The sequence below is a fragment of the Hylobates moloch genome, unplaced genomic scaffold (genome assembly GCF_009828535.3).
Source record: "Hylobates moloch isolate HMO894 unplaced genomic scaffold, HMol_V3 SCAFFOLD_4, whole genome shotgun sequence".
NCBI lineage: Eukaryota > Metazoa > Chordata > Mammalia > Primates > Hylobatidae > Hylobates > Hylobates moloch.
In genome coordinates, this window is record NW_026652279.1 from 53,601,849 (window position 1) to 53,628,028 (window position 26,180).

The 26,180-nt window shown below is 35.4% G+C and overlaps 1 protein-coding gene across 1 annotated transcript in view; it reads left to right on the plus strand.

The window, feature by feature from the left end:
• The window catches only part of IFT57 (intraflagellar transport 57), a 60,766-nt gene extending 36,772 nt beyond the window's left edge, over positions 1–23,994 (plus strand). The window contains exons 7-11 of the mRNA XM_032150236.2: positions 18,143–18,214; positions 19,027–19,158; positions 20,503–20,565; positions 22,544–22,610; positions 23,618–23,994. Coding sequence (XP_032006127.1) covers positions 18,143–18,214; positions 19,027–19,158; positions 20,503–20,565; positions 22,544–22,610; positions 23,618–23,796 — 513 coding nt within the window. The 3' untranslated portion in view covers positions 23,797–23,994. The remainder of the gene's footprint in view (positions 1–18,142; positions 18,215–19,026; positions 19,159–20,502; positions 20,566–22,543; positions 22,611–23,617) is intronic.
• The last annotated feature ends 2,186 nt before the right edge of the window (positions 23,995–26,180 follow it).

The following is a 26,180-nucleotide window of genomic DNA, read 5'->3' on the forward strand; positions in this document are numbered from 1 at the left end:
AGTGCTGGCAGGGGAATCGCTTGAACCCAGGAGGGGGAGGTTGCGATGAGCTGAGATTGTGCCATTGCACTCCAGCCTGGGCAACAAGCGAAACTCCACCTCAAAAAAAAAAAAAAAAAAAATCCTAGTGCTCACATCTCTTACTAATAAATGTCTTTGTGGCACTTTTTCTTTTTCATAACAGGGCACTTTAGTCTGCATTAAAAACCTGTTTAGGCAGATATCTTTTCTCCACAGTGATATTCTTAATGGCATCTAGGAACTCATCTTCTGCCATTTAGTCATCAGAAGCTGAGTCTCCTGTTATCTTGACACTTCTTAAAGCCAAACCTCTTTCAAAAATTATCAAACCATCCTTTGCTGGCATCAGATTCTCCAGCTTTAGATCGTTCACCCTCCTTTTGCTTTAAATTGTCATATAATGACTTCATTTTTTCTTGAATCATAATGGAGGCTGTAAGTATGTTTTTCTTACAGAAATCCTACACCCACATAAAAGCTGCATTTTCAGTATAAGAGAAAAAGTATTTTGCAAAAAGTGAAAGGTTTTTGTGCCTGCTGTCATAGCTGCAGTGATGGCTTCCTGAATTTTCTTTTTTTACAATGGTTCTTATGCTGGATTCATTTGTCTTGAAATGACAGGCATCCTCAGCTGCAGACCTCAATCTGCAGTACATATCAAGCAATTCATCTCTTTATTGTAATGTCAGGACTTTTCTCTACTTCTTGGGAGCACTTCCAGCATTGCAAGTGACATTTGTATGGGTCCCATGGTGTTATTCAGGGTTTATGCTAAACGTAAAAAATACTTGAAGATATTGCACTAAACATGAAAAGTACATGAAAACCTCAAGAAATAACTTTTTACTGTGATACACAATTTACTATAGAGACTAACTGCTCACTTGGACGTGATTAACCTCACACATTTTAAGCAATATTTGCAACACTTGAGCTCATCACAATAGTAAGAGGTAGCTACAAAATTATTATAGTAGTACAGATTGTACTACAGTTAATTTTATACACTTATGATTTAATACTGCATATCTACCTTTGTTTACATTTCTGTCAACTGCAAATAGTGCCATGTACAGTCTGTGTTTGTGTGCATAAATTTTGGTAAACTTTCACTTTTTATAATAGTTTTTTTTGTATATTTATGGTAGTAAATAACATAGACTACTATCTATATATATTTTATGTGTTTATAAGATACCTTTTTCTTAATTTTTTCAATATCTTAGCCTATGTGGTTCATCTGCAAGTTTTTTCAAATTGTTGCAAATCTCTAGAAAATTTTTGTGTATATTTATTGAAAAAAATCTGCATATAAGTGGACCCATGGAGTTCAAACCAGTGTTGTTCAAGGGACAGCTGCACTTCTAGGGTGGTTATGTATCCAGAGAACAATTCAGATCTGCCTCAAGTTGGAATAATGTGTCTAAAGATGCAGCCAGAAGTTCTGCTAAGAGAGTAAAAATCAGCCAAATCCTAGTTCACGCCACTTTAGTAATGCCTCAGTTATGACCTAATGAGTATGGCTCAGGAGTCCATTTCTTAGAAACTGACTGTCTGAGGATGCCTAAACTAGAGTAGTACTTTAGGACAATTATTGAAGGATAATATTTTCCTACATAATTAAAAAATTTTAAATTCCTTATAGTAACATATAAACTTTTTAAATTTTTAAATGAATCAGTTGAAAGTTGCTGAGTTGAACATAACAATAGTTGAAGCTGAGCTGCCAAAGAATTCTCCATGTTCCGTATTTCTGGAGAAATAGAAAAGGTGAATGCATATTCATATAAATTTTTACTTTCTATAATTTTGATTAATTTTAAATTGCTAAAGAAATATTTAATGCTGTTTCTTGAGGAATAATATTCTATCTTTTTGAGTTTTTACTACAAAAAGCAAACCTTGGACTTTGTTACAATAAATGGAGACCACCCAAGTGAGACCAAGCAAAGGCTATTTATTCAGAGCTTACTGTATAGCAAGGGAGTCAGCCACCATCATGTGTGTTTGGCAAAGACTCAAAAGCAGGTAGGGAAATTTAAATGATTTTTAGTGGAAAAAAGGGAAGATTTACTATATGTTCAGATATGGCTGGTAATCTTCAGGTGGGCTAAACTAGAAGCAGGGTATAATATGTGACTGGCTGGTTAAGGGAGGGGAGGATATTTGGCTTTGTCTGGTTGGTCCTACATTGGAAGTGGGTGGCACGCAAAAGTGGGGAAGCCAGCAGTCGTTGATTAAACCCTGTTCGGGGCTGATTGCTACAGAGGCTGTGGTTTTGCTTCCTGGTCTGGCTGCTACAGATTGTGGGTCAGAGTTATATATTTGTATATGAGCTGGCTGTTGTCTGTTGTTTATTTGTACAATTAGTGTCTCAACTTCATGTATTAACCCAAAGGAAAGTGGCTTCTAAAATCATCTATTAGTCTTCATCAAGAGCATGATTTTTTTTCAAGGCAAGTTTTTTTAATCACAGTGGAAACCAAATAATCATTAATAATATTTATTCTTGTTCTCTAGAAATAAGGAAGAGCAGAAAGTGTGAAATCAGTTTTCAACTAAACCCTACTTAGGCCCTTTTCTTCAATTATGCAGTACTTATTACTAAACGATTGTGCATTATAGTGATTTAATATTAGGTATTTAATGCAATGAAAAAATGTTCTAACATGCTTTAATGCCCTGTGGATATTGTAATTAGAATTTTGATTAATGACTTAAGTAGATTTTTTCCAAATTATAATTAAATATTTCTTACTTTGTTGTTTTAAAAGATAGTTGGGTAGGTATCCCCTTCATTCCACCAAAATGTCTCTAGTATTAATAATTATGTAAATCTTCAGATTCATTACAAGAAATTTAGATGAAGAGATTATTTTTAAAAGGCCTTGGAAGTATTACAGCATGTGTTTCTAATTATCTCAAACCTTTGATTTACTGAACTGCTTTTTTTAATACTTACCTACTCATTTAGTGTCTGACTTAGAGTGCAGTTGTAAAAAGAACCTTAAACTTTAAATTTCAACTCCAAGCCATTGGATTTTGTTTTAACATAAATAAACTGTGTAAGCGTTGCCTTGAGTGATTCACAGCAGGAAACATTTCTGGAAGAGTCATTGTGCAAAGGATGGTATCATTGCAATAGTCTTGAGCCCCCTGGGCCTCTCTAGTCACAGTGAGAGCCAAAACCTGAGAGGGAGAAGAGAGGCCTCCTTTAATCAGCAGGTAGAATTCCATTTGAATGAACCTGGAGGGACCACAGAATTGCTATATTAGATCTAAGTCTCTTAGAATTGGAAGCCAAATCCTGCAGAAATTTACAGTGGTAGGCTTTCTCATATTATAGACAAATCTGTATCCTCTAGAAACAATAGAGGATTTTTTTCCCCCTCATTCCAAAGCAGTGGAGAGAGTAACTTGATTTGACCTTCTGCCATGGATGCAGTATAAGTGGGTATTAATAAAATTTAGCTTCTCTAAATATTTTTGACCTGCAGGGATTTATAAATTGTTATAATTTAGGAATAAAGAGTCTTTGTTAAGACTTATACTCTGGTTGTTAGTTAGGATATATTGATAGGATTCTTGCATCCATGAGCAAAAACATATAATCTGTGGCCTAGAATATGGGAATACGTTTTATGTATATAATCGTTATTAAAATGGGACTCGGCCTGTTATTTGAATAATGGAGAAACTACAGTTATAATTCTTACAGATTTTCTGGTAGACCTTCTGTTGAGAAATATTCACGTAATTTAAAGAAAAACAAGGTGCCAAATAAAAAAAATTAGCTTTTACAATTACCAGTAACAAATGTAAATACAGGTGGCAATAAGTCGGTCTCCATGTGGCTCGATGCAGGAATAATAGCTCCAATTACTGTCACAAATGTTTGTAATTGTATCTATTGCTGCCAGACAATAAATGCTTTTTAATATAGTAAGGCCATAAATGTACATGCTGCTGTTGTTTAAACAAAATACAATTTTCAGCAAATTTATCCTTGAAACACCTGCTATAATCAAAAAGAGGTGAATGCTATTAAAATAAACTGCCTAAATTAACTAGACACACATACATTTTTAGAGCAGCTTGTATGATTACTCAACTGCCATGACGTCTCAGAGAATGAGGGGAACTATTCACTGATGGACTTTTACAGACAAGCTTTCTTTAAGAGAGACTACATAAAACAGAATGTTGTTTTGGGCTGTTGTATTTTTAAACAAGTGTTATTTTGTGGACTTAAAGTTGTATTGCAAGGTCAGCTGTTTGTTTCATGTGGATCCTGGACAGATATCAGAGTTATGGGAATATTGTGCTTAAAATTATACATGTAAAAATACAGTAAAGGGGTGGAGAAAAATCCAGCTATTCTTAGGCAACTAAAAAAGATTTTTAGTTGCTTCTGTCATAGTCTTGTTGAACATTCAGGATATTCTGTGTTTAAAGATAGTTGATGATGCCTTCCTTCCTGTTTACCCTGAGTGTGATAAATGTTTCAACTGGATCAGAGAAAGGTTCCGTTTATCACAAGTTGAAGTAAGAGAATGACTGTTTTTGCTTTAGAGATTACCATCAGTTGTAACTAAAGAGCATCAACAGTGGTAGCAGATTTTAAGAAAATAACCAATAGACTTCATGTTATATAAATACTGCAGAGGGAAGTTGCTAACGCCTCACTGCTGGTATACCTCAACTAGACATTTGTGATTAAAAGCAGTGAATTAATACACCACATTGATTATAATTAAAATTTCTAGACTACCTAAATATTTTATTATTGCAAAGAATGATTTGTTTTTTAAAATTACTTAATATGAACTATGAATTGAAGCATAAAGCCTTTGTCATATGGACCTTCCTATAAAATGTACTTTTTATTGGCAGGACTCATTTTTCTAATCAATTATATTAGTTTTATCACGGAGTTTTATTAAAAATTTCTTAATATTCTAACAAATTTTACCCCTATGGTTTTTATCCCGTTTATTTGATTTTGTTTCCTTCTACCAAGTAACGATTTATGTTTCTTGGTTTTTCAAATATGCAGGAGTTAACTCTATTGTTTTTTAGAGTTTTTTTCAGCTGGGAGGAAGTGGGGAGTTTTATCAGTATGAGATCCAAGTTTTGGTTCATACATTCCTGAAGTTGGGAGTACTATTGGGGTCACCTGTTCTGGTGTTCCACTGCGGTTACTTAGCATCTTATAAAATAATTAAATTCTGATTTGGCCTCTGGGTGTTCCCACATTCTCACAGAGGCCTGATTCACTCCCTGTCTGACTTGCCAAATCTCTTCTCTTTGCTTGTAACTCCTTCTAAAGCCTGGAAACTCTCACTCAGAAGATTGATGTGGCCATATGAAAGGAGTGTTAATGGAGTAAGCATAAATAATAGGTCTGAGTCAACATATGAAAACTCTTTAGTAACAGATGGTAGTCTGTAAAGATAGTCTTTGAGCATGTTAGAAATGTAATTATTTCACTAAAAGGTATTATATTTAGAGATTATAGATCTCCAGTTTCAATTCTGTGATAGGTAGGTGTGAGAATACCAGTGATTATCATAGCCTTCCTTACTGATGATGTACGATGTTTTATTTTTCTCTACAATGAGATAAATTTCTAGAAAGCAGGAACATCCCTGAGGAAACACATATTTCCAGTGATCATGATTATTCCCACATTGCCTGCAGCAAATACACCGCAATATATACCACACATAGATACTTAACTCTTTTAAAGTAATGTGTGTAGTTCTTTAACACATAAAAAATAAAAATTATGCTTTTACACCACAAGAGTGTACCATAGAAGACTTTAAGCTGCTGGCAATGGAAGAAAAAAATGTCAGATTTAAAAATTTAGGAAAGCCACATTCTATAATTATCCTGCAACCTAATGGGCATTTTTCATTAGAAAAGTTATTCAGTCTCATTTCTAAAAAGTTATTTGAGTAGACAGTCTCACTGTCTTTTTTGCTCTTTCTCTCACACATATACACTCACATACACAAATAAATACACAAACGGGAGCAGTAATGAAACAAGAAACTCTGAGAATGAGAACAAGAAGAGATTGCAAATCTGCTTGTGCCAAGTGGCAAAAAGAGAATACAGATAATATTATTTTATTAGGGAAGGGAGGATTTTCTGTGGAGGAAAGAAATATGCTGCTCATATCCTTGCAGAAAGCATGATAATTTATAGATTTTTGTCTGAGAAGTATTTCCTAGAGTAAATTTAGATATGTGCACCTCCTTCCATCACGGTATTTTCCTTGCCCCTTTTACTTAATCTGATTTTCTGCCATTCAGGTTTGCAAAGAATTGTTGACCCTAGATGAGTTTTTAGACATGTCACAGGAAATCTCCAGACTTGTCACTTTTGGAATATAGCTCTCACTTGGCCCTACCTTTCTACCACTGCAACTAAAATTAAAAATCTAATAACTGAGTCTCTCCCTGTGGTTGAAATAGAGATTTGTTATCCAGATCCCCCAAGGCCTTGCTGCCCAGCCACAGAAAGTGTGGTCAGCAGACAGCCTCTAGCTCTCCACTCTTTCAGTGGCAGATTTGCCTAACTCAAGGTCTCATCCTTCCTGCATCTGAGTATATATGGGTTATTTCCAGTTTGGGACTATTATACATAATGCTGCTATGAAAATTCTTCTATATGTGTTTTAGCATATAGAAGAATTTTCATAGCAGCATTATGTACGCATTTCTACTGGAATGTGCACATTTCTACTGGAATTTCTGCTAGGAGTGGAATTGCTAGGTCATGATGTATGTATGTGATCAGCTGTACTAGACCCTGCCAAATACATTTTGAAAGTGGTTAAAAAAAATTATATTCCTGCCAGCACTGTATGAAGTTCCAATTGCTTCACATCTTTGTCAACATTCAGTAGTGTTTTAATCTTTTTTATTTTAATCATCGTGGTAGGTATGTTATGATATCTCATTGTCATTTTAATTTGCATTTCCCGGTTGACTTACGAGGTTGAGCCACTTTTTCATAAGCTTATTTAGCTTTTGAATATCTTCTTTTGTGTTTAGCCATCAGGCCATCTGCTTTTCCTTTTGATTTATAGAAGTTCTTTATATATTCAGCATATGAATCCCTTGTCAGATACGTGTACTGCAAACATCTACTCTCGCTCTCCATTTCCTTTTTGTATTGTGATAAACAGTGACTTAATTTTAATATACTCAAAATGATTTTTTTGGGAGGGAACAAGTATGGCTAATACTTATGTTTTAAGAAATCTTTGCTTACCCCAATATTATGAAGATATTCTCAGACTGTTTTCTTTTTTAAGCTTTATTGTTTTGCCCTTCAGAAGACTTGCAGTCCATCTAAGTTTGATTCTTATGTATGGTTGTGAGATAGAACTCAAGACTTACTTGGTTTTCGTATGTTTACGCAACTGACCCAGATAGTTTACTGAAAAGGTTATTCTTTCACCAGTACACTGCTTTGTCATAAATCAAGTGAGCATGTATGTGTGGGTCTGTATCTGGACTCTATTTTATCACTTTAGGCTATTTGTTGTTATTTGATACTATTGAAAATGGTTTCTTTTAAATATATTTTGTTTATTTGTTGCTGGTATCTAGAAATACAATTTTTTATGTATATCTGTATCTAGCTGTGTGTGTGTGTGTGTTTTTGTGTGTGTGACTTGCTAAATTCACTTTAAACAGTAGGCCTGTAAGTTATTTTGCCTTTTCTGATTTATAATTATGTCATTCACAAATAACATCAATCGTCTTTCTGTGAGCCTTTTGTCTTTTTGCTTTCTCTTGCCTGCTATACTGGTTAAGAACTGTAGTCTTATTTTGGGTGTAAGTGATGTTATCAGGGAGAGTGCTTCCAGTATTTCAGTTTCACCATTAAGTATGATATTATCTTTATGTCTTTTAGAAATATCCTGTAGTAAATTAGGGAAGTTCCCTTGTCTTCCTTGTTTGCCAAGAGGTTTTGTCATGAAAGGACATTAAATTTTTTTTCAAATAATTTTTTTCTTCATCTATTGAAATGGTTATACAATTTATCTCCTGTCCTCCCACCCCCGCCTTGTGTTGAATTATATTGATTGATTATTTTGGTGTTAAACTAACCTTGCATTTTGGAATAAATGCAACTTGATTATGATATATTATCCTCCTTACATATCACTGGGTTTGATTTGCTAATATTTTAAGACTTTTATGTCTGTAATTACAAAAGGTATTGATCTGTAATTTTTGTTTGTTTTTAGGGATCTTTGTCAGGTTTGGGTATAATGTTATGCAGGTCTCATAAAACAAGTTGGCAGTTGCTCTCCATTTTTTTCTATTGTATGGTAGAGTTTGTGTAAGGTTGTTAATTATTTGTTAAATGTTTGGGAAGATAATGAAGCCATCTGGGGTCTGGATATTTTTTCTGATAACACTAATAATTACATATGTTTCTCCTAAGAATGTTTTCAGTTCATTTTTATTGCACTATTAATATATGAATAATCTTCTTGTAAGAACTCAAATACTACAAGTGAACTAAAGTCTCCCCTAACCATTATCCACTTAAAATTTTTAGGTATACTTTACTGCATTTTATCAAGGAAAATGATGTTATGATATAGTGGTCATTGCAACTTTGGGCTCTACCATAGATTGACCTGTGTGAGTTTACAGTCTACTTAAAAATAGCTAAGTGTCAATTTCCTCATCTTAGTAGACTTTTTAAGGGAATTATATGTGTTGATGTACCAGTAGTGCTTAGCATAGTGCCTGACACATACTAAGCATTCCATGAATGTTAACATTATAATTGTCATTATTAGATTTAAAAAGATCCCTGGAGGGATGTGATTGTTGAGGTACTACTCCATACCCAAGGAAGGAGAGAGAAAAATTTCTAAGTAACTAAAGTAGATACCACAAAAGAAACTGTACTGAAGCTTTATGCATTTTGTTTGAAGAAGAGTCCTATAAATCCTTCTTTAGGACTTATTTATCCTTGTTTTAGTGATGGTTCTAGCAAGGTTATTTTATCTGGATTGTCTGAAGAAGATTAGAAGCAGCAACCTTCTCTAGTGTTCATGCTTTAGCAAAACAAGCAGGATAATAAACATTCATTTAATGTTCAAACTTTGAATTGAGAGTTAGGAGAATTTTTTGTGCTTCTTACTGAAATTGGGTGACAAAGAAAGGAAATGAAGGAGGCTGCTTGATGTAATAGAAAACCTGTAAGAGAGAGAAAGGATACTTGGTTTCCTATTCATTTTGTGATTGATGGTGTTAAAAAATCACACAACCTCAATTTGTTACCCGATCTGTGAAATGGAGGTATAGGATTTCTTTCTCATACATTAGAGTGATCTTGAAAATCTCTAGAGAAAGTGAATTCTGTGTTGAAACAATGTCCTGAGAAAAATGCAGATGTCTTAAATGGAGCCTGTAAGTGCCATTGTAAATAGTTTTATATTCACTAAAATAAAACTGCAAAACAGAACACTGAATTAAGGTTTCACCAGTAATTATAATGGAATTGTAATTACCATTATAATTGTGGGCAGTGAGAATAGAGAAGGGTAGAGTCAATGTCAGATAGAAGTAACGTTTTTTGATGGAAAGTGATTCAACGCACATCAGAGCCTTGGAGCTCTGCTCTTGCTTTTCTGCAGGGAGAAGCAAAAAGTGCGAATAGACCTCCATGAACTGCTACAGTCAGTTGTGGTCTGGTGAGGGTTTTTTCTGAGCATAGAAAAAAGCATCCCAGCACACGGGAAGGTGACGTCCATGCCTTTTTTCTATCAATAATTCTTTAGCATTATGCCTCTCCACTCACAAAGTCTAACTTTTTTTTTTTTTAAAGAGGGTTTGGTATTTTATAAGTTGTAAACTAATGAAACCGATACACAGATGTAAGTTCCATTTACCATCTCTAGCTCTAGCTCATGATTTAGTTTCTCTTTTTCCTGCAGTTTCAGAGAGAAGCTTTAAGCATTGAGTTGGAGATCTAGACAAAGAAAATGCCTCTGCATACGCAAAGGAAATCTTTCAGGTGTCATTGTGTTGAAGTAAAACCCAGAGATCCTTATAGTCTTGCGAGTCACCTTAACAGCTGCAGCTACATCTCATACTTTTTGATTTTATGGTGTACTGTGAATCACCATCTCCAGATACTTCATCACAGTTTTTCAGTTTCTAAAGAAGGGAGATAGATAATATTATAATTTAGTGCTAAAGAATTTGGAGTGGGGAGGGGATCTATGGTTACAATGATACCTTTGCTATTTACCTAATAAATGATAGCATTATACATGTGATTTCATATGAGAGGATTTTGTAACATAGAAATTCTAAAGAAATGATATACTGTAGTATTAGTGTTCTCAATTCCATTGAGAGAGAAAATATGCAAAATTGAGTGAAATATTCATCTTCAATAGAGAGGAGAAATGATGCCTAATGAACACGTTAGAGCACTTTAGAATAGATGACCAGTAGACCCCAGCAAGAACTTGATAAATAGCAAAAAGAATTCTTGGTTTACCTTATAAATTCTTTGGTAGTTTATTTTATCCCCCAAAAAAGCATTATGTAATATGTGGAAAATACAGTGTTTTGAGATTGCTTTCCATTTTTCAGACATAAAACTTTGCCAAAGTCAATTAGCCTATCTGATTCTTAGTTTTTCTCACTATAAAATACATATATGTAGTTAATTTTTCTGCATAACAACTCCCAAATCACAGTGGCTTGCAATAACGTATTTTTTTTCACATACAATATCTATCTGCTGATATCTGCTTCAGCTGCACCTCTGCTCCAGCTAGATCCTATGTTTCTTACTCTCAGACCCAGGCTGAAAGGATTGTCCCTATTATCATGGCTGAAAGAAAGAGCAAGAGAGCAGGTGAATGGATGTTTCTGACAGCTTCTGCACAATCCTGGCATAGACCATGTCCACCATCATTCCACTGGCTAAAGAGAACCACATAGTCAAGGCCAGCATCAATGAAGCAGGAAAGTGTACTCATCCCACCACCAGCCAGCAAATCTCATAACCTTCTTAAATAGAAGGTAGAAGTGTAAGAAGAGATGACAATATCTACTTATCTCTCCAAACCTTTGGGAGTCTCAAAGGAATTCATATAAAAGTGCATTGTAATCTAATGGATTCTCTACTAATGTAAGAATTACTCTTATTGTTGAACAGTTCCTTTTAATGTTATTTATTTCAGGGATCCAGATAGATTTCAAGTCCTTACATATCATTAAAACCCATTTCTTCTTCTTCATTTTGACACAAACCTTTGTAAAGATTTTAACTATCTCAGTTGTGTTAATAGTTTTTCAAAAGATATATATTTTGCCTTTTTATATTCATGTTTTTAAAATGCCACAGTTATAATCATTTATATTTTTTTCCACTATAACTCTATTAAACACCTTTCAAGAACTTCTTGGGCATCTAGAAGGTTTTTGTCTTTTTTTTTCCTGATAATTAAAGTAATAAAATTTCCCTGTAGGAAATTTAGAAAATTCTGGAATGGTAAAGAAGAAATTTAAAGGTACCCATATTCAAATCCCTGTCTTAAACACACACACACACATACACACACACACACGTTCAAATATATGCAAATATTAATTTTTACTAAATTGGACACCTAATGAAAATACTCTTTTTGAGACTGTATTTTCCACTTTAATATATGTTGTTAGCATGCATGTTTGCTGTTCATTAAATATTTTTTGAGAACATGAATTTAACATTTTAATGTTTAATATTACTGTATATAATATAGTCTCTCTATATACATATATATGTATGTATATATATATGTGTATATATATGTGTGTGTATATATATATATATATACACACACACACACACACACACACACACAGAGTCCCTGACTTACCATGGTTCAACTTAACAATTTTTCGACTTTATAGTGGTGCAAAAGTGATATTCATTCAGTAGAAACTGTACTTTGAGCACCCAGACCTCCATTCTGGTTTTCAATTTCTGTACAACATTCAATAAATTACATGAGATATTCACTATTTTATTATAAAGTAGAGTTTGTGTTAGATGGTTTTGCCCAACTGAGGCTAATGTAAGCCTTTCAAGCACATTGAAGGTAAGCTAGGCTAAGCTATGATGTTCGGAAAGTTAGGTGTATTACATGCAGTTTTGACTGGATATTTTTAGCTTATGATGGGTGTATCAGGTTGTACCCCATCTTAAGTTGAGAAGCAATTTTAATTATGAAGCCCAATAATAAACCCACCCCCAACTTGAGAACTAGACCATTACCACCTGAAGTTAGCTGTGTGCTCCTCTGCTGCTGCCCCTTCCCACCCACAGTAATCACTATCCTCAAGTTTGTATACAGTGTCTTTTGTGTGTGTGTGTTTGCATATGTTTGTATCTCCAAACAGTGTATCACTGAGTTTTACTTGGTTTCCAGATTTATAAAAACAGTATCATACCACATTATTTTTAGCAGTGGAATGAATATTACAAAATTAAACTGTCCTTTGCTGTTAGATGTTTAGTTTTCTGCTGTTTTACTTTTATCAAGAACTTGTACATTAATCTTCGTGTATTCCCAATTATTTCTGTGAGAATAATTTCTAGAAGTTTGGGTAAGAATATTTTTTGACTTTAACTTTATAACAGGAATGTGTCCATCTAGAAGATTTGAATAAAACAAATATTCAGATTTGCCTCGCAGGTAATTACAAATCGTCACTGGCTCAACACTTTAATGGGCTTTATAAATACATGAAAGTCCCAGTAGCTTATCAAACTTAGGTGCAAACACAAATTCCTAGTATTTTTGACTTCCCTAAAATCTATGCTGTTCTTGTCACACTGTAGTATTAATATCTTCTCAGTTCCTCAGGCTGGAAACCTTAAGGACACATTGTCTCTACTACCCCACCTTCACTTCAGTCACCCCATGCGCATACTTCACTTTAGTCAGTCTTCAAGTTTTGCTAGTTCTGCCTCTACAGTGTCCCTTGATGCATCCCTTCCTTTCTATTCTCACAAGCACTGCTCTAATTCAGACGTGGCTAATCTATATCATGTGAACTATTAGCCTCCTAACTGGGTCCCTACCTGCCTTCAGTCTCTTGCCTTTCTAATCAGTCCTTTACTCTATTACTTTCTCAAAACACACTTATCTTTAAAACTGAAACCAAAAATATCTGATAGCTCCCCATTATGTACATAATAAAATCTATACTCTTTAGTTGTTATAAGCAAAGCCCTCGATCTAATTGAACCTCCCTCTCCAGCTTTATTTTCTTGTGATCCATCCTCCCGAGCCCACCCTCAAGAACTTTGTGTTTTCCGTGCTAGACAGCCTTTGGCTGCTTGGTCTCCATGTATTTTCCTTGTTCATGTTACTCCCTCAGCCAAGAATATGCTTCCTCCCCACATCTTTACAGCCTGTTGAAATGCTACTCATGCTTCAAGGTTCCACAGAAATACCAGCCCCTCCATGGAGTTTTACATCAGTGTACACTATCGTAGTTATACCTAGATGAGTCAGGCATGGTTGCTTCTCTCAAAATGTTTTAAATGTCAATACATGGCAAAAATATATTTATAAATAATGCTGGGTAGAAATAGCAGAACACAAACTATTTTAACATATCCATTATAATAAAAACTATATATAAAAATATATATTTGTATATGTATGTATGAATGCATTTTTCTACATACATATATATGGAGAGAAACAGGCAAAGTGAAACAGAGACTGTTAGGAAGAGGGAAGCAATGTAAATACTTGAGCTTGGTGTTTATTAAGGCCTCTGAAATTCTTTTTGGAACCAGGCAAGATGAGTACTTTTTCAAAAAAAATTAATGATAATATAATGATGCGTGTTAGGTTCATTTTCTTTCATAAAGATGCTAACTTGGGCTTCAATAGGTTTCCATTTTGAGGCTCAACCATATTTGGTCCAGGTGCAGGAGGCCAGCCAATTGTCCCTCCTCTCTATTCCAATGTTGATTAGCTGACTTGGAGGGGCCTTGTTCCGTTGCCAACTCTGTGTAGTCATAGTCACGGGTGGTGAATAGTCCCCTCAACTATAAAATAAAAACGTTACACTAGATGATTGTTAAGTAGATGAATAGATGATCTCTAAGGTTCTTTTCAGCTCTCCAATTCTGCGATACTTTTTGCTCATGAAACAGAAAAATGCTTAAGGATAAAGGAAAGTGCTGATTTGTTTTCTACGCTAGCACCCTCACTATCAGGTAACCAGTTGCCCCTTTTCTTTACGTCAAACTGCCAGTATGTGTTGTGTGGAAATTACTACATTTGGCTTCTATCCAGGTGCACCAATAGCTATGTAGCCTTGGGTGTGCCCCTTGCTGTCACCAGGCCTCTGTTTGCTTATCTGTGAAATGACAAGGGTGAGACTGGATGCTTTTTGAGGTTCTTTGCAGTTTTAATATATTATAATTTTATAATTGGTACATTTGAAGTACCCAAGCAGTTTTTTATCCTGCAGTCACTAGGCCATTTCAAAGTTAAGTAATAGGCAGAATGGGACTATTCACAAAATATCCTTTTATTCACAAAATAGTGTAGATAGCAAAGTGGAGCATCAGGGTATGCAAACAGATATGTGCAATGAAGAAATAGCCTAGTTGCATCACTTACTTTAACTTACTGTATTTTTCTTTTACAATAGGTATTTCTCAATTACTCTTTTAAAATTATTACTTTGTATTAAATAGGGAATCCTTTCCCTATTGTTTGTTTTTGTCAGGTTTGTCGAAGATCAGATGGTTGTAGATGTGTGGTGTTATTTCTGAGGTCTCTATTCTGTTCCATTGGTCTGTATATCTGTTTTGGTACCAGTATCATGCTGTTTTGGTTACTGTAGCCTTGTAGCGTAGGTTGAAGTCAAGTCGCATGATGCCTCCAGCTTCGTTGTTTTTGCTTAGGATTTTTTTGGTTGTATGGGGTTTTTTTTTTTTTGGTTCCACATGAAATTTAAAGTAGTTTTTTCTAATCTGGGTAGAAAGTCAATGGTAGCTTGATGGGAAGAGCATTGAATCTATAAATTACTTTGGGCAGTATGGCCATTTTCATGATATTGATTCTTCCTATCCAAGAGCATGGAATGTTTTTCCATTTGTTTGTGGCCTTTCTTATTTCCTTGAGCAGTGGTTTTTAGTTCTCCTTGCAGAGGTCCTTCACATCCCTTGTAAGTTGTATCCCTAGATATTTTATTTTATTTGTAGCAATTGTGGATAGAAGTTCACTCACGATTTGGCTCTCTGCTTGTCTATTACTGGCATATAGGAATGCTTGTGATTTTTTTTTTTTTTTTTTTTTTTTGAGACGGAGTCTCGCTCTATTGCCCAGGCTGGAGTGCAGTGGCGCAATCTCGGCTCACTGCAAGCTCCGCCTCCTGGGTTCACGCCATTCTCCTGCCTCAGCCTCTCCGAGTAGCTGGGACTATAGGCGCCCGCCACCATGCCCGGCTAATTTTTTGTATTTTTTAGTAGAGACGGGGTTTCACCGTGGTCTCGATCTCCTGACCTCGTGATCCGCCCGCCTCGGCCTCCCAAAGTGCTGGGATTACAAGCGTGAGCCACCGCGCCCGGCCTGCTTGTGATTTTTGCACATTGATTTTGTATCCTGAGACTTTGCTGAAGTTGCTTATTAGCTTAAGGAGTTTAGAGGCCGAGACATAGGGGTTTTCTAAATATGTAATCATGTTATCTGCAAACAGAGACAATTTGACTTCCTCAGTTCCTATTTGAATACCCTTTATTTCTTTCTATTGCCTGATTGCCCAGGCTAGAACTTCCAATACTATGTTGAATAGGAGTGGGGAGAGAGGGCATCCTTGTCTTTTGCCGGTTTTGAAAGGGAATGCTTCCAGCTTTTGCCCATTCAGTATGATATTGGCTATGGGTTTGTCATAAATAGCTCTTATTATTTTGAGATATGTTCCATCAATACCGAGTTTATTGAGAGTTTTTAGCATGAAGGGGTGTTGAACTTTATCAAAGGCCTTTTCTGCATCTATTGAGATAATCATGTGGTTTTTGTCATTGGTTCTGTTTATGTGATGGATTACATTTATTGATTTGTGTATGTTGAACCAGCCTTGCACCCTGGGGCTGAAACTGACATGATCATGGTGGATAAGCTTTTTGATGTGCTGCTGGATTTGGTTTGCCAGTATTTTATTGAGGATTTTCACATTGATGTTCATCAGGGATAAAACTGGCTTGCCATATACAGAAAACAGAAACTGTACCCCTTCCTTACACCTTATACAAAAATTAGCTCAAGATGGACTAAAGACTTAAATGTAAAACCTAAAACCATAAAAACCTGAGAAGAAAACCTAGGCAATACCATTCAGGACATAGGCGTGGGCAAAGACTTCATGACTAAAACACCAAAAGCAATGGCAACAAAGCCAAAATTGACAAATGGCCTCTAATTAAACTAAAGAGCTTCTGCACGGCAAAAGAAACTATCATCCAAGTGAACAGGCAGCCTAGAGAATGGGAGAAAATTTTTGTAATCTATCCATCTGACAAAAGTCTAGTATCCAGAATCTAAAGGAACTTAGACAAATTACAAGAAAAAAAAACCCATCAAAAAGTGGGCAAAGGATATGAACAGACACTTCTCAAAAGAAGACATTTATGTGGCCAAAAAAACATATGGAAAAAAAGCTCATCACCAGTGTTCATTAGAGCAATGCAAATCAAAACCACAATGAGATACCATCTCATGCCAGTTAGAATGGTGATCAAAAAAGTCTGGAAACAACAGATGCTAGTGAGGATGTGGAGAATAGGAACGCTTTTACACTGTTGGTGGTAGTGTAAATTAGTTCAACCATTGTGGAAGACAATGTGGCAATTCCTCAAGGATCTAGAACCAGAAATACCATTTGACCCAGCAATCCCATTACTGGGTATATACCCAAAGGTTTTTAAGTCATTTTACTATAAAGACACATGCACACATGTTTACTGCAGCACTATTTACAATAGCAAGGACTTGGAACCAACCCAAATCCCCATCAATGATAGACTGGATAAAGAAAGTATGGCACATATACACTGTGGAATACCATGCAGCCATAAAAAAAGAGTGAATTCATGTCCTTTGCAGGGACATGGATGAAGCTGGGAGACATCATTCTCAGCAGACTAACACGGGAACAGAAAACCAAACACCGCATGTTCTCATAAGTGGGAGTTGAACAATGAGAACACACGGACACAGGGAGGGGAACATCACACACTGAGGCCTGTTGGGGGATGGGGGATGGGGAGGGAGAGCAGTAGGACAAATACATAATGCATGCAGGGCTTAAAACCTAGATGACAGGTTGATGGGTGCAGTAAAGCACCATGGCACATGTATACCTATGTAACAAACCTGCACATTCAGCACATGTATCCCAGAACTTAAAGTAAAATAAAATAAAATAAAAAATTATTACTTTATAGTAAACTGAAATATTTTTAATGTATTTTGTAGGAAATTAAAATGTTGACATAGATTTCAAATTTGCACACTAATTCAGATCAGTCCAGTAGTAATAGATGATATTTTAAAATACATGAACTCCAGTAATCATTATAAACTTCCTTTATTAAGAAAGAGACTCAAAAGGCTTCATGAAGATGAGGGTCTCATTTTCATTTCCAACGGACAAACTAATCTTTGATATATGATATTTGAGTTCAGAATTGCTTTTGGCAAACATAATTGTTACTGCTTAAAAAAGTAGTTCTTTTCTAGTAATTAGAATTTTTCTTTCATTTTAATGGGTAGTCATAAATATTAACCACCAGCAGTGCAGGAATAATTTAAATTGTCAGACATCACTCTGTGAACACGTAAAATAATTTACATTTATTTAGAATCTTTTATCCTAAAGTGCTCTACACATATTTCTTTATCATCTGATTGCAAGCTATAAATAGGACTCTCCCACCTGAAATAGGGCAGGAACCAAAGTAATCAAAGGTTACAACTTCACAAGAAGTAGGGAAAGATGGAAATGTAGTATTTTTTACATTATTTCTATGTGCTGTATGCCTGTAGGATTGGAGAATCCATGTTGACCAAATGCACCAGCACAAAAGTGGAATTGAATCTGCTCTAAAGGAGACCAAGGTATATGAATTACTTTACGTGAATCAATGTACATTTACTTATCTGTGGAACACCTCTTATAAGAGAACATGAAAGAATAAAAAGACACAATTTTTGCGTTTAAGGAACTTACTAATTGAATGTACCATATTACATTTCAACTGACCTTACATTTAAACCAACTAAAGAAAGCTAACTTACATATTAATAAAAGCTATATATGTGTATATATATATGATATATATGTATAATATACAGATAATGCATATATTAGAGAGAAACATTTCATCATTCTTTCCTCTCTCTATCTTAAAAGAGGAAAGAACACCAGGCCAGCAATGTCTAGAACTTACAGCCTCTGCAGGCTTGCTGTCCTGCCAGAAACAAGGACTTTGGAGAATGTCACAAAGAAACAAAGCTAGACTGAGAAGTTATGTGTCCCAGGCTAGAGCTATAGGCTTAGGGATCTATTTCCAACTGGAATATTTCAGTCACCTTTGAATCGTGCTATAGGAAACTCATGTTATTCCCTTACCTACTTTGCTTGTGAACGTTATATAATGCTAATTATAGTCACATAAATTTTATGGTATGTATAATGACAAATGAATTGACTAACACTGCCAGGTGCATTTTTATTCTAAAATTCTTCTAAATGTGATTAAAATATTTCTCATCACAGACATTTTGTGCTATTGAAAATTTCAAGCTGTCTTCTTTTGCACATGTAGTTGATTATTTGTAGAATGGATTGAGATGTAACACATTTTTAACTATTTTTGAAAAAATATGTTTGTGAGTTCTTCTATATGCAAATTCCATGGAATTTCTAGGGATTTTTGGACAAACTCCATAATGAAATTACTAGGACTTTGGAAAAGATCGGCAGCCGAGAAAAGTACATCAACAATCAGCTTGAGAATTTGGTTCAAGAATATCGTGCAGCTCAAGCCCAGCTGAGTGAGGTAATTTAAGAATGATTTCCAAGGATTTATTCAAGTTAACAACACTAAACCCTAAACTTGACACAATACTGTTCATTTGAGAATCATGAAATGCTTTTCATGAACAGCAAAACATCAATTTTCTGCCCACTTTAGGAAGCCAAGAGAGCCAAGTGAACTTATGTCTATTTTACATGTAATAGAAGTTGTTTTCTCCTAGAAGTCTTTAAATGCACGTCTTCATTTGATTTAAGTAAATGAAAGCATATGCTGTTGGGAGAACATAGCTTAGAACAGGAACAGAGTATCAGGACACCTGGTTTTGTTTCTAAGTCTGTTGTTAATTTACCATTGGTGTAGGAAGAAGAAGAACAGTATGCATTTACATGTGTCAAAGGAAAAAGAGAGTCCTTGCCATTCTGGCTTACAACTACATAATAAGGAATGTGAAAGCAAGACACATTCAGAGACAAGCAGTTTAATTAATAAAATGAGACAAATTTTTCATTCTTTCAAAGTTTTAGAATTTTAACCAAAAAATAAAATCACTAGACTTTGAAAGCACCAGTTGTTTGTCCCAGCAGTAGGGATCTAAAAGCTTTCCTTTGGGATTTATGCCCCCTATTTTCTGATGTTAAAGAAGACTAGTAAGGACAGTTGCAAACATCAGTTGAAGGCATATTTTTTGTCTTCAGCAGACAAAGTTGAGAAAGAGAAAAAAGTAGAAGTAAATTTGAGATACTTCTATACTTTCAGAAGTCCTCAAAGACTAAATAGAAATCTACACTTTTCGATTATCTTATTTGTTAAATGTATTATTCGCTCATATACATAATTACTTATGAATATTTTAACTATCAAAATGATGTAAAACTCTCTGATCGAAGCCACCATGTATTTGTCTAATATTAATATTATATAATTGATTGTTAGTTTCTGACATACTCCAGTTGATTGTACTGTCCTTATTCATTGCTGAGCTTCATGCTCTACTTTGATTGATTTTTGGTTTTAGAACTGACTTTCTCTGCAGAGCATGCAAATTAGATTCACCAAGAGCCCCTCTCCTAAACTGTTTAGGAATGACCAAGGACAGTTTTTGTTGTGAACCGTGCCCATGCGAGGTACACAGTCAGTTTGTGAAGGTTAAGGTAGTTCATCATTTTGTAGTACTTAGTTAAATACATGCTGCCTATTAGGGATATAAAACAGCTACAGTTAAATGTCACTTTCACAAATGTATTCACAAACAAGGGGGGGGTTGTCATAAAATAACCTGCAGAAATTGCAAACACAAAGAGGTCAGTCGTATTTAATCTGCTGCTGCTTTGAATTTGCCATTAAACAAAATGTTTTTCCTCTCAGGCAAAGGAGCGATACCAGCAGGGAAATGGAGGAGTAACGGAGAGAACCAGACTCCTCTCTGAGGTACACAGCGATGCTCTTGCCCTGCTTCTCACCTGTCAGCTGGGCCCCAGCCATTGAGAACCTACAGATGGTTTAACACTGCCAATTTCAGTTGCTTCCTGTGCCTTTAAATCATTTTCTTTAGGAGATAATCCCTGATTTTCTTATCACTGAATCAATAATTGATACATTTCTTGTTTCCACAGGATGCCTGAAGTTTCTGTATTAAATTCAACATAAAACCTGCTCATAATATTAGCACACTTCTAATGTTCCTCAAATTTTTTACATAATTATTATTATTAACATGGAGATGAATAGGTAAAGCACTGACTAAAGGAATCTATAGCAAATTTTAATGTTAGTCTGCAGATAAAAGGTTTATTTTTAGTGACTGTTATTGATAACTTGTGTGTGATCCTGGGTGTATTTCTCTGTCCACAATTGGGAGTGGCTTATAACCTCCTCCTTTAGAATATTTGCATAAAAATAAATAGTTGCATTTTTTTTTTTTTTTTTTGAGACGGAGTCTTGCTCTGTCGCCCAGGCTGGAGTGCAGTGGCACAATCTCGGCTCACTGCCAGCTCCGCCTCCCGGGTTCACGCCATTCTCCTGCCTCAGCCTCTCCGAGTAGCTGGGACTACAGGCGCCCACCACGCCCAGCTAATTTTTTGTATTTTTAGTAGAGACAGGGTTTCACCGTGGTCTCGATCTCCTGACCTCGTGATCCGCCCGCCTCGGCCTCCCAAAGTGCTGGGATTACAAGCGTGAGCCACCGCGCTCGGCCGCATTTATTTTTATGATCTTGCAAGAGAGGCAGGACCTGATATATATTCCCATTTTTCACTGAAGAGCCGAAGGAGGAAAAAAACCTTGAAAAAAGGTCAGTAGTTTATTTGGGACTAAAATCCAAGAAGATCTTTGGTTACAATCCAGTATAATTGGAATAAATTTACTGTTTTGACAGGAAAGAATAATTAAATTATAGAGATTATTTGAGGAATAAAGTTATTTTAAAACACTAAAAATATAACATTAGAAATATTTAGACTCTAATCCTGTGGTGCTTCTAAGCAAATAAAACGGTATGTAGAAGTAAAGTGTTCACTTATGTTAGGTAAATTAACACTTGAAGGGAGTCCAGGGAACCATTTACTTCTTTGGAGTAGATGGTTATCCCCAGTTGTAACGTTTCAGGTGCCTGAAAAAATTAATTTGCTTTACCTGCACTTTATTCCCAGGGAAGGTTTTACTCACTAGTATGATAAAAATAAATCCTACTAAGTCACAATAATTATAGCTTAGTTGTAGATCATGTAAAAATTTTTCAATTTCTTAAAGATGGTATCTTCTACTTATATTAATGCTGGTTTGGAATTTTGCTAATAATAGAGGTTGTAGTAGTATAATCGCCAGATAGAGTGCAGATAGGAACAAGTGTGACGGCAAAGTATGCCTCCTTGGAGTTCAGAGTTCATGATTTGGATAAAGCAATAGGAATATTCTTATATATAGCCATATGATATAAACAATTTTTAGTGTCCTATAGAGGAAAAAGTGACATAATGTCTTATAGAACTATAATATTAAGAAAGATACCCAGAAAACCTTTAGAAATCTAAAATCTCTTTAGGATGTTTGTACTATTTTAATTAATAACCAATTGTTAGAGAATTTCAAAGTATATGCGATGAGATAATTGCGAGGTTTGAGTGTCTAGTGACTAAAACAACTTTGGTTGTGTTTAGTATATTGCAACATGAGAAAACGGATATGACAGCCGTTTGGTGAAGTTTAACATTAGGAGCATTCTGAAAAACTGAAAAGCTTTGTATATCTGCATACTTTATCTTATTTGAATTATGTCCAAAATATTCCTAATATCTTTATTTTTCTATGTGTGTGGCTAATATCTAAATTACATTTTCTTAATACATAATTCAAAAATTGTGAAAGTTTATTAAAATGTAATGCTCATGAAAACTTGTTTTCATGAAAGGTTATGGAAGAATTAGAAAAGGTAAAACAAGAAATGGAAGAAAAGGGCAGCAGCATGACTGATGGTGGTAAGTACATGCTCATTTTAGGGGAAAAAACTGAGCAAGAGAAAAATAGCTCTTCAAGAAACCTACTCAACAAAATAGTATTAATATATAAAACAAATTATTTGTTGCTTGTTTGAATAAAGATTCATTGTGCAAAAATGTCTGATAATCAGTGTACTGTTTTTCTTATAAATCAGCTGAGAAGGGTAGGCTTTTTTACTATAATTTAGAGATTTTTAAAATTCAAACTATTGATTAAAAGAGTGGGAAATATTTAAATCTGTACTTTGTTATGCCAGTTTAAAAAATAATATTGTGTTCTGTTTTCATCAAATGAGCTTCACTTTTTCTATTTTATGTACAAAAGGGCACTAAGTGTATGCCCAAATGACACTAAGGCAGTGATGTGATAACCCTTAGTTTATTTTCCCTCCTCCCCAGTAGAACTGACTGAGCAGGGGTCAAATAGAGAAGAATTAATCATCCTCTGGTAATCATCCTCCATTGTGAGCGGGTTACTTTGATATGGGCCAGTAGTGATTGCTGAAGGCTTTTCTATGCCCTAGAAAAATTTTCTAGAGTTCTATTGATATATACCAAATGATCTTGCAAAAGGGAATGTTGAGGATTTTTTTTTTTGCAATATGTTTTAAATGGGCCCATTATCTACATCTCAAAGATAATTCTCTCTTCCCCTTTTCCCCTTTTGTATTTACTTTTCCTACAGACAAATATACTAGCTCATAAAATCATCTTGAACACATCCTTAAACACCTGTTTAGCAGCTCTTCCCCTAGAAAAGGAAGAAAGTTTAGTCCCAGTACATCAAATACTACATCATTTTTCATCCTAAAAAATCTCAGGTGCTTAAAATGCCACAGCAAAACTGTGTGAATGTCAGTAAGTTTTTGGCTATATTTTTAACCCTATTTTGGGCTTAAGACAAAGTGAGGAAAATGTCATACAATTCTGTAATACACTGATACTCTAAATGAACATTTTTATTTCATGTTATTTTCATTCTGCAGCTCCTCTGGTGAAGATTAAACAGAGCTTAACAAAACTGAAGCAAGAAACTGTAGAGATGGACATTAGAATTGGCATTGTGGAACACACGCTACTCCAATCAAAGCTGAAGGAGAAGTCCAACATGACTAGGAACATGCATGCCACAGTTATTCCAGAACCAGCAACAGGCTTTTATTAAAACATACTGGTTTTCATGTTTCTGATTAGTTGGGTTTTTTATATCAAACTATATTTCATGTTACATAGATTTCAAAACATAATTTTATGTTCAATGGGTATTTTTTTACATATACATACTCACATATTATATCATGGTGATTATGATGGTTAAAGCCTTAACACTGAATGTAATGTTTAATAAAGTAATTACAAATTCTCACTTTCTAAGAAGCTTTCACTAATCATTACCTATGTTAAAGCTCCCACCTGGTGGCTCATTTTTCTTAGCATTCCTTGTGTAAGCCAAGGTATATGATCTACGTTTTCTGTACATGCTGCTGCTGTCACAACATGAACTGCTGACACAGTCCTTTGCATTGCTCCACCTCTGCAGTGATCATAAGTGCTTTGTGCCCAGAGGCCACTAAAGATGGTAGGCAGGATTCTTTCCAAGACCCCAAACTACCTTTGCCTCAGCTTTATGGTTACCTAAAATTGCCGCATTTTTAGGTTAAAAAAAACTTCAGTATCCTCATTAACATTTGAAGTTGATTTCTTATGAATATTTCATGGCTAAAATGATTTTATAGGGAATCTATCTTCTAGGATCTAAGGCCACTAAATAAAAGGATAAATGAATGATGATAAGTCAGTCACTGATGTTTGACTCTGGGCTTAGAATGAAGAGAAAGTGCATATGCATGTCTCAATTTCTACCTTTTTCTGTGGTATCAGCTATACTAGGGAACCATTTTGTAGAAGAAGGAATGATAACAGGTCGCATGAAGATCAGCCTCTAGTACTGATGATCTTTACTTATGCATCTTCCTGAGCAACTTTCTAGGCTAGGATTTCTAAATTGGTGAAAAAAGCAGCATTAGAGTGCCGGAATTAGCACTGGAGAAAACTGGCCAGGGGAACACAAAGCAGGAGACAGCCTGTGTTAATTTTTTTTTAAATAATTTTTTTTTTTATTATACTTTAGGTTTTAGGGTACATGTGCACAATGTGCAGGTTTGTTACATATGTATCCATGTGCCATGTTGGTTTGCTGCACCCATTAACTCGTCATTTAGCATTAGGTATATCTCCTAATGCTGTCCCTCCCCCCTCCCCCCACCCCACACCAGTTCCCGGAGTGTGATGTTCCCCTTCCTGTGACCATGAGTTCTCATTGTTCAATTCCCACCTATGAGTGAGAACATGCGGTGTTTGGTTTTTTTTCCTTGCGATAGTTTACTGAGAATGATGGTTTCCAGTTTCATCCATGCCCCTACAAAGGACATGAACTCATCATTTTTTATGGCTGCATAGTATTCCATGGTGTATATGTGCCACATTTTCTTAATCCAGTCTATCGTTGTTGGACATTTGGGTTGGTTCCAAGTCTTTGCTATTGTGAATAGTGCCGCAATAAACATACGTGTGCATGTGTCTTTATAGCAGCATGATTTATAGTCCTTTGGGTATATACCCAGTAATGGGATGGCTGGGTCAAATGGTATTTCTAGTTCTAGATCCCTGAGGAATCGCCACACTGACTTCACAATGGTTGAACTAGTTTACAGTCCCACCAACAGTGTAAAAGTGTTCCTGTTTCTCCACATCCTCTCCAGCACCTGTTGTTTCCTGACTTTAATGATGGCCATTCTAACTGGTGTGAGATGGTATCTCATTGTGGTTTTGATTTGCATTTCTCTGATGGCCAGTGATGATGAGCATTTTTTCATGTGTTTTTTGGCTGCATAAATGTCTTCTTTTGAGAAGTGTCTGTTCATGTCCTTTGCCCACTTTTTGATGGGGTTGTTTTTTTCTTGTAAATTTGTTTGAGTTCATTGTAGATTCTGGATATTAGCCCTTTGTCAGAGGAGTAGGTTGTGAAAATTTTCTCCCATTTTGTAGGTTGCCTGTTCATGCTAATGGTAGTTTCTTTTGCTGTGCAGAAGCTCTTTAGTTTAATTAGATCCCATTTGTCAATTTTGCCTTTCGTTGCCATTGCTTTTGGTGTTTTAGACATGAAGTCCTTGCCCATGCCTATGTCCTGAATGGTGTTGCCTAGGTTTTCTTCTAGGGTTTTTATGGTTTTAGGTCTAACATGTAAGTCTTTAATCCATCTTGAATTAATTTTTGTATAAGGTGTAAGGAAGGGATCCAGTTTCAGCTTTCTACATGTGGCTAGCCAGTTTTCCCAGCACCATTTATTAAATAGGGAATCCTTTTCCCATTGCTTGTTTTTGTCAGGTTTGTCAAAGATCAGATAGTTGTAGATATGCAGCATTATTTCTGAGGGCTCTGTTTTGTTCCGTTGATCTATGTCTCTGTTGTGGTACCAGTACCATGCTGTTTTGGTTACTGTAGCCTTGTAGTACAGTTTGAAGTCAGGTAGCATGATACCTCCAGCTT